General features: G+C 34.5%; 2 protein-coding genes across 2 annotated transcripts; one reads left to right on the top strand and one right to left on the bottom strand.

The window, feature by feature from the left end:
* Positions 1-2327: 2327 nt before the first annotated feature.
* Positions 2328-5066, top strand: LOC118053835 (glycosyltransferase BC10). The gene is made up of 2 exons (XM_035065224.2): positions 2328-3561; positions 4539-5066. Exon 1 carries the CDS (start codon positions 2388-2390, stop codon positions 3552-3554), a length of 1167 nt encoding a protein of 388 aa, XP_034921115.1. The 5' UTR covers positions 2328-2387; the 3' UTR covers positions 3555-3561; positions 4539-5066.
* Positions 5067-6671: 1605 nt separating this feature from the next.
* Positions 6672-12502, bottom strand: LOC118053836 (outer envelope protein 39, chloroplastic). Its single transcript, XM_073411274.1, has 11 exons — positions 12278-12502; positions 12121-12187; positions 11983-12018; positions 11525-11669; positions 11133-11291; positions 10944-11014; positions 10781-10859; positions 10517-10632; positions 9871-10018; positions 8073-8142; positions 6672-7366 (listed from the first exon to the last, which is right to left on the bottom strand). The coding sequence occupies exons 1-11, from the start codon at positions 12309-12311 to the stop codon at positions 7212-7214; spliced, it is 1080 nt and encodes a 359-aa protein (XP_073267375.1). The 5' UTR covers positions 12312-12502; the 3' UTR covers positions 6672-7211.
* Between the last annotated feature and the right edge of the window lie 1310 nt (positions 12503-13812).

Here is a 13812-nt window from a genome sequence, read left to right as displayed (position 1 = left end):
GATCACATCCTAAAGAGTTTACCTAATCTCAACTCAAAACTCCTCAAACGAACTCCCTACTCCATCTTATAATTGAATAATTACAAGAACTATTAAGCAAGTTTGGTAGTTTTACTAGTAAGTGTGAGACAAAGATTGATGTTTTTTTACAAGTTGCTAATAAATATGCAACAAGATATTATACAGGTTAATGACAAACTTGTTCAACTTGGCTTGGATATCATATGAATGAATTAGTGTATTGTTGGTGAAGATAAAGAATATGATTGGTGCCAAACCAATAAGGATACAAGGATGCAAAGAAGAAGGAGAATAAGGAAATAAGCAATCAGCTAACCGTTAGGAATTTGTTTTGCTTTTCTAGAATTTTACTAATTTTAAGTGGTAATGAATATTGAATATTTTGGTCTGTAATAACTAGGATATTTTTTTTGTAGCATAGAAACATCTATATTGAATACTCAATGCACTTGGAATTTGATACATGTAGTTGCATAACAACATCTAATGCATGATAGTTTTTTAACATATTATGAACTTTTAGGATGCGACATGCTGCATGAAGTTTTCTTTAAATATGTCATAAATTGTTTGCATGAAACATGTTAAAAATTGTTGAGATGTTGTTGCATAATTATTAACACTTTCATGCTATATAAATTGTTTCAATTATGCTTACAAATATACTTTAATAAAGTATTTGTTTATGATTGAACAATCTGAACTTTTTGCATGCTAATTCATTATTATTATGTTTTGTCACAAATTAGTCAAAAGAGGGAGATTGTAAATGTTAAAATGATTGGCTTTGATTAGTAAAGGATTATTTGCGTTGATGAAGATGAATTTGTTTAGATTGTTAGTTTATCCAAATTACATAAATAGTTAGTTAAGATTATCTTATAAGATACAATGTGACTATTTCTATAATTATCTAGTTTGTTTGGATGAATTATATAGAAAGTTCAAATAAGTTTTATCAAAATAAGATAAATATAAGTTATCTAAAAATAATTGTTAGAGAAGTGTTTTTGTAAAACACGTTAGTGGTCTACTAAGAACATAATAGACTAGAAAGCTTGAAGATATACATGGAAGGATAATCAGAAGCATTTGATATAGCAACACCTGCAGCAGAGCAAAAATGCCCAACTAGCTAAGGAGTTACACCAAGTTTCATAGCATATATTCTTGACACACGAGTAGAGTGTGAAGAAAAATCTCAATGAGAATTGTTTGTTGAAGAGTCGGAGAGCCTGTAGACTCCTATAAGGAGTTTTTGTGTTAACTATTAGCAATTGGATGTTCCAATTAGGATGACAACAGTTTGAAGATTGTCAAGTGTTTTGGAAAGTTACTATGATAGAAGACAAAGCAAAGTATTTATCTTGACAAGTAAAGTAATGTATATACAAAGGATTTGTAATAAAAAAATATTCCTCTTTTAGTCTTCTAAACTAGTGAAAATTGTCTATCTTGGGTTTGGCTATCTTAGAGGATTTTTTACCTTTGAAAAGTTTTTTATTTTTTTAATTTCCTTTCATAACTAAATAACTTGTTCATTTAATTTTTTTTGTATTTATATTTATTTAGTTATTAAACAATATTGGTAAAGTGTTAGTAGATTGTTTCTTAAAATACAAGAAACAAAAATAAAACCGTCAACAATCATATATTATTTCTAATTGATTTTCAATTAAGTTATAAGTACAAGTTTATACACCTTGCAGCATAGCATGAGTAATTAGAATGGTTCTTTACTATATAATTTAATATTTTTAATTTTATTAATATTATTTTCATTACACTATTTATTAAGTATTTTCCTTTTTTAAATTAAACAATTGGGGTTTCATTTTAATTTGTTATAAAATTATTAATATGTGATGAATTAACATGTCTCGTACGCACACCACAGTGGCAATTTCCAACTTAATAAGAAAATTTGGGGTCAAATACTTGCAGCGGAGAAGCGTTTTTTTAAGGCCATTTCATCTTAATTTTTTTTTAAAAAAAATTAAATTAATATTTTTTTAGTAATTTATTATATTAATATTAAAAATAAAAAATATATATTTTTAAATAAAAACAACTTTTTAAAAAAAAAAAAACCAAAATATATAATATCATCGGGGCCTTTGGTTCTCTCTAAAGAAATAAGTTAGACCCTCGTCAGTCAAAGGATTGGCAGACCACCACGCGTACCCTCATCCCGCTGCTGGTAAATATTAAAAAACAAAAAGATGAGAGGGACCAAATTGAAATATACACAATAAATGGAGGGCATTTGGTGCATTCCATGCATATAGATAGATGACCAACAAAAACCCCGCACCTTCTTCAACTCCACGAACCCCATTTCCATACCAAACAAATAAATCTTAGACATGCCAGAAACATCATCAACAAATTGTCCAAATTCCATCAAAATTGGACCTATAATGTTCACAACACAATTTCTCCTAGTTTTTTCTCTTCTTTTATCACTTCCTATCCTTTTCCTCTTAGCCCCAAGAATTTTTCCTCCTCATAACCCTTCCATCCCCATCTCCCCTTACGATGAACAAGACGACCTCGACCTCTTCCGCAAAGCCACCGCCGTCGCCGCCTCCTCCTCCTTCGTCACCCACTACCCTTCCGCCCATGCCCATTTCACCTTCAAATCAAAAAAACTTAAAATCGCTTTCCTTTTCTTGACCAATACAGATCTCTTTTTCGCTCCTTTATGGGAACAATTCTTCAAATCCGCCGATAAAAACCTCTTCAACATTTACGTTCACGCCGATCCTTATTCCAATGTTACAAAACCCAAAGGGGTTTTTAGTTCCCAGTTCATTCGGAACGCGAAACGGACTTATCGCGCCTCCCCAACCTTGATCTCTGCCACTCGCCGCCTCCTTGCCACTGCCATCCTCGACGACCCAACCAACACATTCTTCGCCGTCCTCTCCCAGTACTGCATCCCTCTCCATTCCTTCAAATACGTCTACGATTCCTTAATTTCTTCTAAATCTTTCGATTTTTCTTCCTCCGAGTCGGGACCTGAGTCGACTCAGTATAATGTGAAAATCGAGTACAAGAGTTTCGTCGAGATTATATCGAAGGAGCGGCGGTTATGGAAAAGATATGTGGCTAGAGGGAGGTATGCAATGATGCCAGAGGTGCCCTTTGAGAAATTCCGTGGTGGGTCTCAGTTTTTTGTTATCACGCGCCGACACGCGCTCATGGTTATTGAGGATCGTAGGCTGTGGAACAAGTTCAAGCAGCCGTGTTATCGAGAAGATGAATGTTACCCAGAAGAACATTATTTTCCTACGTTATTGTCAATGCAGGATCCAAAGGGGTGTACTAAGTATACATTAACAAGGGTTAATTGGACAGGAACCCGTAACGGGCATCCTTATACTTATAAGGCTAGTGAGATTTCTCCGGTTTTGATTCAGGAGCTGAGAAAATCGAATTATTCGAGTTCGTATTTGTTTGCTCGGAAATTCGAACCAAATTGTTTGAAACCTTTGATGAAAATTGCTGATGAAGTCATTTTCCAGGACTAATGTTGTGGTAAGTGTCTATTATTCTGCGTAATTTTGTTATTTGTTGAGTTTGAGTTAGTGAGTTGACGCGGTGAGTTTGGGTTTGACGGTAGGATGGTTTGGCTTTGATCAAACCTAGAAAAGATGGTTTGTTATTAGAAGTTGGTATTCGGCTAAAGTCGGAGTCAAGGTGGCACTTTTTCTTTAGTACTTTTACAAATGTTGGTTTAGAATTATTGGAGGGATGGAGTTTTCACTTGAATGAAGATTAGCCTCTCAACCTGGTCATGCTGTCATTATCATGTCAATTCAATCCACATTTACCAAATTTCTTCCCTCGCAAGTTCGCGGAATTGCTTATCTTGTATGATCTTGGGATAGAATTTGCTCAAGATGCAAACTTTTGGTCTTAATATGACTTGAATGGGCCTTAGATTCTTGACCATTGATTTCCATATTTTGTTGATCTTTGCTGATGTAATTGAGAGAAAGTTAGAGGGATATTATTTGGTGATGAAATAAGCAGCAAGTCATGTGTGATTTGTGACAGATTAGCATATCCAGGGAATGATCTTGTTTCTTGAGCTAGACTTTGGTTGCGTTGTCTTGGAAGTTATTTTAGTTGTGGCAAATATTAAACATTTTAGCCAAATTATACAGGCCATGTTATTAACTAATGTTTTTCTGGTGACCAGACACACCCAAATATTCGAGATTCTTGAACTGCTAGAACTCAACCATATCAACCAAATTGTATTTGACCGTGCCCTGAACTTTGGCTTTTTGTGTTTTCGACCCAATTAGGCAACCAATAATATATACATTATCATATATGGCAGCTTAGCCATAAGTTTACTTGCTTTATTTTGTTACATCTTATCCTTTTAAGCTTGCCGAATTTGTTATGCTTTGTCTGTTATTATTTGGTTTCTGATTTGTTTCCATATATATTCTCAAGTTGCCGATCAAGCTGACTCATTCGTGCCAAATGTCATTTTTTTACAGATGAATAAAAGAGTTGAAGATATATGAAGAAGTGTAAGGTATTGTTGGAGTAACTTGCGTTGGGGAGAATGGTTTTGAAGAGGCGTCAAGTGCCCACAACCTGAAAAAATTAACCCCAAAAGTTGCAGCCCGGAGAGGGCCATTAGAAACATAGAAAGGGATGAATAATAGGTACTTAAACTCGGGGGTGGAGAGCAAAGGAAACTACTTTTTGATGAAGATATCAGCAAAAGTCGAAAATTGAAGGAGTTTTTGTCTTCTTTTTGTGTGTGTTCTGTACATATGTGAAAGTTTATGTACTTTTAGGACAGAAAGAGGGAGGGAAGAAAATGCAGTAAACAATTCAGCAAGGAAAAGCATTGTAGGGAACGGTGATGGGCTCTGATTAAAGAACCTGAGCCAAAATCAACCCCCCTCCTCCCCCACCCACCCCTTCTCTCTTATTCAAATTTTGATGTCTTATTTTATTTTTATTTTTGGGCAAAATCTCAGTTTATTTAATAAATTTATGAGTTCTTTTTTCTCCCATTCACTTGTTTCTCGGAACCTCGCATGGGATCTGATTGCAATGGTATTGTTTAGGCAATGAAATGACAAGTGCAGCAGTGATGCCCAAGAAAAAATAAATAAATATAAATACCATGAAAGGTTTTGGCAGGGTTGTCAAGCTACGTTTTCAAGTTTTTATTATTCGTTGCCTTTGTATTATTAAAAAAAAAAACGAAAATAATACTGAACTTTTTTATGAGCTGTTGCCGACAATTTGATTACTTTCAGGATGGGTGCTGGCTAACTACCAAAACTTGTGATTGCCGAAGGACAAGATTTTTCGAAATTGTTTACATTTGGATGATTCACTCTCCTCCTCTTCCAGCATAATAATAAAAGCTGTTTTAATTAATTGAGATGTACGTTGGCCTGAACATTTTATATGAATAATAATAAAATAAAAAAACTGCTTTGATTATTTTTTAAAAGTGTTTGGGAGTGTGGTAGCGGTTGCTTTTCAAATAGTTTTTTGTGCCGAAAAGCATGCCAATAATGTTTTTTCATTTTTTAAAAATCATTTTTGACATTAGCACATCAAAACGATCCAAAAAGTATAAACCGCATTCAATTTTAATAAAAAAAAAATTTGAATTTTTTTGAAAAGCCGGTTTGGCCGCAATGCCAAACAGGCAATGACACCTTCGAAACCGAGAAAATTTGAAAAGCATAACATGCTGCTGCTTCTGCTGCTTTTTTTAAAAAAAAATTATTTTACAACCTTTTTACCAAATTTAAGAGAATTTTTAATAAAATCAATTTAATGTAAACCAAATATTTTTCAAAACCACAATACTACATAAACAGAAATAGCCTTCAAGCTTGAAAACCTAACAATACTTAGACTACACAATTGAGTATTAAAGTCTTTTTCTAGATTTGCAATTCCCGTCATAAAATATCGGCTATGGTCTTTAATGCATTACCACCTTTCCATGTTCCTAGTTTGACTAAAACGAGGACATTGCTTGGATCTTAACATGTAAGAAACAGTATCGACTTCCAACTTGTCACTGCAATACAAATCATGACACCTTGTCTGCAATAATGCACCTTCATCATTATTCACAAAAAGGTGCCTTTTTCCCTCTCCTGAGCACCTCATGGGCCAACCAGCTATAAATGTTAGAACTTGTGGCTCACTGTCCTAACACACAAAAATGAAAATGGTGGGTCACCAACCTGTAGATCATGTTCATGAAACAAGCTTGGAAAATTCAATGGAATGGTGCCCAGAATGAAAATTGCCTGTCCTTTCTTCTGTGGAAACTTCTACTGCTGTCAAAGGCTTCTTCACAAAGTGGGCAAGCATGCTACATTTAGGTAAGTTTAGAAAGAAGGGGAATGATTCTGTTGGACTGTTTATATACGCAGGTTGTGTTTTGTTACTGGTAAGCACCTGGCCTATTTGATATTTGATATTGTATTGAGATTTGAGTGTTTGATTAATCAATCAAACACTTATCATGCATAAATTCCCACTAAAAACACTTTCTTGAAATTATAAAAAAGTTTCAAATTTATAACTTTTCTGAAATTTATATTTTCAAACTATAATCACTAAAGCTACCACAATCAAACACACACTTGTTAAGAAATAAACGAGGCAATAAGACAATTAATCTGACCTTTTCCACAGACTTATTCCATACCATACCAGAAACAATGCTGAAGAATCACTTCCATTTACACGCATGAATTTGCAGTCTCATATTCTATTCTATTGATTTTTGAACATGAAAAGGAAATCAGTTCTGTGGTTAAAAAAAAAAAAAATTACTAGGAACCTGTAGGGATACTTTAATTTCTACTCTACATTTTTTCTATTGAACTGTTCTCCGCTAAAATTTAATTTCAGCAGGAAAAGAAAATAGATATTTCCAGCAATGTACTCTTTGGTTTTGTAACTTGCAAGGTGACTAGACTGCTTGGAAATGTAAGTGGACAAAACTTACAGATAACGGCAACTTTATCATTGATGGAGAACAGAAACAACTTCCTTTTAGCGGCAGGAAAATGTCAATGCTTCTACTAATTCCATATTCCACAGCTAACTTTTCTCAATAATCATCATCTAATCCATTGGAAAGCCAGAAAAGAAAGCGACCATTGGGCTTACGGAATTCATCAGATGAGGTTGCTGATGCCAAAGTAGACAGTTTTTTGTTGAAAGGAATTGATGGCGCAGTCAACCTGAAAATGACCAGCTGGAGACTTGAAACGAAGGCCATATCCAAGCCCAACTCCAGATCCCGGTTTGCCCTGCCTCATCGCTGGATTTCCTGAAACTCAAAAGGCAAACGGTGTCATTAGCCTGGCAGCAATAACCAAAAAGATGGGTGGTGGGGAAGAAGAAATGGGAGGGAAAACAAAAGGACTTCAAAGTTACAAAGGCGAAAACAACAAAATTGACAATGGCAAAGAAAATAACAGATAAGCAGTGGTAGTCGTCACACACAGGGTTGTGGAACATGCTGAGTAAAAACACTGAGCAATTGCAGACATGGTTGAATGAGGGGGGCTCAAACAGATCTACTGAAGTAAGACCAACATAGACAAGTTAACTTAATCAGGTTAGCAGAAGAATGGGGAAGCAGTATACAACTAATAATTATTAAACACCAAGGCTTCATACTTCCTAGAGAAAGAAAAGACTAAGTCCTTCACTTCCTACTATAATTACACTCCATGGCCCATATTCATCCAATTACAATGCAGATTCCTATTCATCTAAATTCCTCCATTTTTTTGCTGCAATTAGATGTGTTTGAAGTCTTGAAAACTTTATAAGAAGTTGTTTAAGTCCATTGTGCAACTAAGAACTAAAATGCAGATTCGTTTGTATCTCTAAAACAGAGAAACTGAATGTCACTGTTTACTCAGCAACATAAATACTATTGGACATTGGAATGAAAAATTCAACTGAAAATAAAAAGAAAAATTGTGAGTAGAGAACAATTTCTAAGCAAGTGAGATAAGTTAATTTACCAGGTACAAGACGGCCAGATCCCAGATCAGTTCCACAGTCCAAGAAAAAAGCACCTTCCAACATCTTACTCTGGATACAGTAAGAAACGCATCGAAAGTAAGTTGACATGTTTCACTTCATCAAATTCAGTCATGAGAGAAAAATATACAGAATGTGAGAGTGCATGACGGAAGGCAGCTACAACAGAAAAATTTGCTATAAATTTTAAGAATAACTAGTGTGATGTTGTTGACCCATACCTTCTTACTATATGTCTAAGTTCCACCAATATAATGGCTAGAGTTGCTAGGCTCGGAATATCTAATAAATCATGAGAGGACATGAAGAAACAATATGGAAATGCCACCAATCTCATGGTAGAAGAAAAATAGAAGTTGGTTGATTATTTCAAGTCTTGAGGAGTTTTAGGGTTGCATCACCTAGAGGCAAGAGGAACCCTTAAAAGAATATGTATATTGTCATGGCACCAAGAATTAATGTGCAAGTTGAGTGGTCATATAATTGGTCCCTCACCGAAAAATAAAAAATAATAATATTGGTCCCTTCAATGTCCCAGAACCAAAGATTAACTATATCTTTGACAAAGATACAAACCTAAATGACTTGTTCTATCTTACCTACTCACTTTAGCATGGCTCCGATTGCCTTGATTTTGCATATGAATTTCAGAAAACCCAGTTATCCATGCTATAAGCTTTCATATAACAGACTTAATGGCCATGGTAAAGAGGCTGTACTTCACAGTGTTATAAATAGCAGTGAGAACAACAGCATTTAGAATGCATCTACACCAAATAGCGAGAATCTAATTTATCTAGAGGTGACTTTAGCAATGACTCAATTGAAGATGACCGCAAGACTAGGTTCCAAGATTCACAACACAGATTTCTCGTTTTTCTTTGAGGGTTAATGAATTTTCAATTGTGCTTTTGCTGACAATGCAATCCTCCTTAAGATGAAGAGGAGAAAAAATCACACACTCTAGAATCTTGTTTCTTCTCCACCAGCAAAGAACATTTCTTGTCTCTTGCAAGAAACAATCAACCTACTTATTAAGTAGCCAAGGATTCAAAACTAGGACATTGTGGCCTACACAGTCCAATCTATTAAATATGACCTTGCCCGGAAAAGTACAGATTAGTTTTACCCTCACCAACATGCCACCAGCACAATTTTTTTTTTATTATGCATTTCAGAACAAACCTTGAAAGAAAGGAGGATTTTAGAAACAGAACCAGTTGCACAGGTGATGCAGACATGGGAAATGGCCATTTCCTACTATTCCCTACTTCAGGCTCAGCTAGTTTTTTGTGTTTTAGCTACCCCAAAACAGATGGTATTTGGTGGCCTATTTCTCCTAAATTGTCAATGTTTGCTTGTTTTCCTAAACAAACTACAATCACATGGCAAGACAAACTGCTGTATTTATGAATTACAAAAAGAGATTATGGGAATCAGATAGAGTAATTCATTTGATTCCATCCCCTCTTCTACTTTCAATACCCAACACAATGAAACAGACAACATAGTAGCAAACCAGATGTCTTGTAAAGAAACAACATATCCATGCATAGGCTTGAAACCCGAATATAAAACAGTATAATTGCTATTATTAAATTTTTTAAAGTGTTCTGATCAGTGAAGGTGCTGCTGCAACATAAGTATTTAGGGCGAAATGAGTCTCTTCCTTAAGATTTCTGTGAAAAATCAAGAAACCTTAAATTGCAGCATGAACCAGAACTTTTTGCATCTTATAATAATTTGCCATCCTTAAAGATACCATGAAGCTTTACATACCAGAGGAAACGTCAATTCACTATTTCCAACCAGACATGATCTTCCGGATCCAACAGCACCCTCACCATATCCTCGCACACTACCAAGCCCTCCAATTGCAAATGCTTGGTAAGGAGCCATGTCCCCTACAATGGAACCACCTGTCAGGCTGTCAGAATGAAAGGGTATGAGTCATGCACAGAGAGAGAGAATAAGAAGCATGAGTGTATAATTTCTTCCTACTGCTAAGATGCTCGAGGGGATAGCAAGAATTGCAGCATGCTTCCAGTACAGACTGCTGAGTAACTTGCGTAGCCAGGTACACCATATCATTTCAAGCATTATTTTACTAAATTTCAGATTAAGACTCTCTTTACATTCTATCAGCCAAGATATAATTCCCTTTTGTTCTGTTCAGCAAATTACTAGTTCCCAGTACCAACATACTACAGTTTTTGAATTTATTTATGCTTCTAAGAACACCTCTCCTGCTTCCTAGCACATGCTGTGTAGCTACTGACGCCCTTGAAAAGACTCTTGTCCTTTACATCCTGCTTCCAGTTACCAATAGTGTTCAGGGTCTCCCCTCTCTTTTGGACCACTAAATCACTACTTGCACTAACAACCATGCAGCACCTACTAAAAACGGCATAGAAAACTTGCTCACCTTGCCAATAAAAATGCTGGTCCAAGTTTGACTCCTTTTGTAGCAGTAAATTTGAACTTGTTGAAGATTAGCCACTTTGATAGAATAGGAATCCCTTGTTCAATTTGCATACTAAACTGGATATAACAAAACTAGTAGTTAGTGAAAAGCAACATGGCTGGCACTAAAGGTGTATGTGTCAAGATAGAGATTACAATGGATAGAACTACAACTAAGCCTGAACGAATATGAATGCACAATTTATATATTATCAAGAAGGTTTACCCGAGAAAAACTGTGATCATTTGCCTTTGCATACTGAGACTCTTGCTTCAAAACTAGCATACTGTCATGGGGACTGCCACTGTATTACAAGCATTTTACTGATTCATTAGGAAACAACATAATATAAATCACTTGAAACTGAAATAATAAAAGTGTAGACTACCTGCATGTCACTGGGAACCCATCAATGTCCCTGGTTATGGAGCGTCCATCATCATTCACTAGTTGGACATGCTGCACGGCCCAAAACAATTAATTTCTTAATAAATCAACCATATATGACAAGAAAAAAAAAAAACTCAGCTGAAAAAAACAACATAAGCAATAACTGCTTATTAAGCATGGCCAGAACCTCAAATTTGATACTGGTGCTGCTGCTCCAGTCAGAGCTTGCAGGCTCATTTCGATCCAGACCAACTGATAAACGAGACAAATTTACATCTCCACTCCCCGAACGAGAGAAATTGTCAATTGGTGTACCATGGACCCCAATTTCAGGTGAAAAAGAATGCTGGGACAAATAATTCGTGGATCAATTAGTGGGGAGAAAAAACAAACAAACCTTTTCCCTTAAAATCCCAATTGGCTGTTTTCTTTGAAAATCCTAAATTTTTGAGATTTTCTATACCAAAAACAAAATAAATCGAATTAAACAGTTTCTTCATTAAAACCCAGTTCCTTAATTTTCCGTCTACAAAACACAATAATAGCACCAAAGAGTAGTCATAGCTTATAGCAACTGACCTGAATAACAAAACATTTTTGACAAAGCCACTCAGGTCTTGGCCTTCTATAAGTTACTGAGACATTTGAATCATAGAGCCCCTTATCCCATGATACATCAAGCTTCTCACTTCCACCAAATAAATTCGGGTGTTTGATGCAAAGACTGCAAAACGCAATTGAATTAATTGCCAAACAACTACCGACACTACTTTTTGCAAGCAGGAAAGAGTGTAAATTTTGTTTTGCATTTCTCTGGTCTACAAAACATAGTTAAAGAACAAAACCCAGCTTTTTATGAATTCAATTACATGGAAAGATTCAAAAACTTAACAATATTTCCTTTTCTTTCCCACCATTTTCTCAGTAACCAAACAAAGAAAATTCATACTAGAAGCCAAAAAAAAAAAAAAAACCCATAGAAAAAAACTTGGTAACCAATAAACGAAACGGCAAAGGTTATAAAGGAAAAGACCCACCTCCCAATTATCAGAGAAAGAGGACTTCCAGTGTTCCTGCAGTTTTACATGAAAGAGGGTCAGTGAACGAGTGAGAGAGAGATGTGGCAGTTACTCGGAATTAATAATCAAAGAAATGGATAATACAAAGAAAAGAACCTTAGAGAAGGAAGCATCAAAGTAGCACATAGCTTGTGAGTAAAATCAACATTCACATCAATCTTGGCTGTAACATATCAAAATCCACAATCAATAACAACAAAATAAAATTCCCAGAAAAAGAAGAAAAAATCAAGAACCGAATTTCAATACTGACCTTTGCCAGCATGGATGCTCTTTTGAGCTCCCATGGGTATTATTATTATCTACTAGTGCATCAAAACGTTAACAACGGTGATGGTGAGCAATGCTGCCTGCAAAGGGTAAAGAAAGGAATATAACGCAAAGGAGAGGAGAGTGTGAGAGAAGACAAAGATTTTTGCATGAACCAAACTGTTAGAAAGAACGAATGTTTAAGTCCCAAGGTTGTCATCTGATTTTGCTCGCTTTGGGCTTTCACTTTTGCACGTGCTCCTCGTCAATGACAGAATGGAATCTTCCCCTGTGATTTAATTATAACTTAATCCTGTTTTATGAAGCTAATTAATTAATCTCTGTAGTTTTATGAGTATTTCAACTGTTTTTCCGTTAAAATTGATTTTTATTTCTTCATTTTAATATTTTTAAAAAAATTTGATGTGCAAATATAAAAAAATATATAAAAAAAAATATATTATCTTAATATATTTCTAAATAAAAAAAATTTAAAAAATAATATTTACCACGCTTCAAAACACTTTCTTAAAAAACTTTAAATAATTTTTTAAAACAGTATTTAGAATCTTCAATTAAGTTTTTTTTTTTATTATTATTCTAAAAATGCCTTGATTTCTAATTAAAATTTTTCATCTAGACTCATTTTTTACCATCAATTTTTTCATGTGTTTTCAAAAATAATTTTCTTAAAAATATATATTTTTTCCAATAAAGCTCAATTAATTTTTTTATTTTTCATTTTTTTGGTTTTGTGTTATAAGGTAGGTAAATAAAAATAATAAAGAAGAAAAAATATAAAGAATTTAGGGAATGAAATAAGAAGCAAGAAAGAAAAAGGAACTAAATGAATTGGGACTAAAAAATATAATAAGAAGATTTTGCAAAAGAGAGAAAGAAAAAAACTAGGAAGATAAAGAAAACAAAGGAAGTATTAAAAAGAAGACAAAACCTAATCACTAAAATCTTCAAGTTGTTGATCTTTACTTTTGCTCAACCATGAATTGTTTTAACACCAATACTTTCTAAAGACATCAAACACACCCACATCAACATCACATACCATATATAGTTAGATCCTCACTAAATCAGTGCCAAAATTAACTAAAATGGACTGAGTTAACAACCTCTCTTCATCTATAAAATTCTGCAACATACTATTAAAAGATAAAAGAACAATAATAGAAACTTCTTTGTCATCGATCTTTCCTTGTCGAAGGAGGTGGGCTACATCACCTGTGTACTATGGAAGGAGAAAAAGTGAAGTAACTAACCCGCAAGTCCACATGCCTCCTCGACTCGTCTAAGTGTGCAATAACACTCCATAGTCTAGCTTGCTTGTTCAAGTATGTAGTGTGTCGCCAATATTTCACTTTATTGTAACCACTCTAATGCAGTTTCAGCCAACTCAAATGATTCGTAAAGGTCAAATTTAAATCTTAATATGTGATTTACTAGTCTTGAGAATAATTTGTAACATATTTATTAATTTTTTATTCACAAATGTATATTTGTTTGTATGTTGTTAATTTAAAATAG

The sequence above is a fragment of the Populus alba genome, chromosome 9 (assembly GCF_005239225.2).
Source record: "Populus alba chromosome 9, ASM523922v2, whole genome shotgun sequence".
In the NCBI taxonomy this organism is placed as follows: Eukaryota; Viridiplantae; Streptophyta; class Magnoliopsida; order Malpighiales; family Salicaceae; genus Populus; species Populus alba.
The sequence above is the reverse complement of the archived record's forward strand: the minus strand, read 5'-3'. Positions and strand labels throughout refer to the sequence as shown.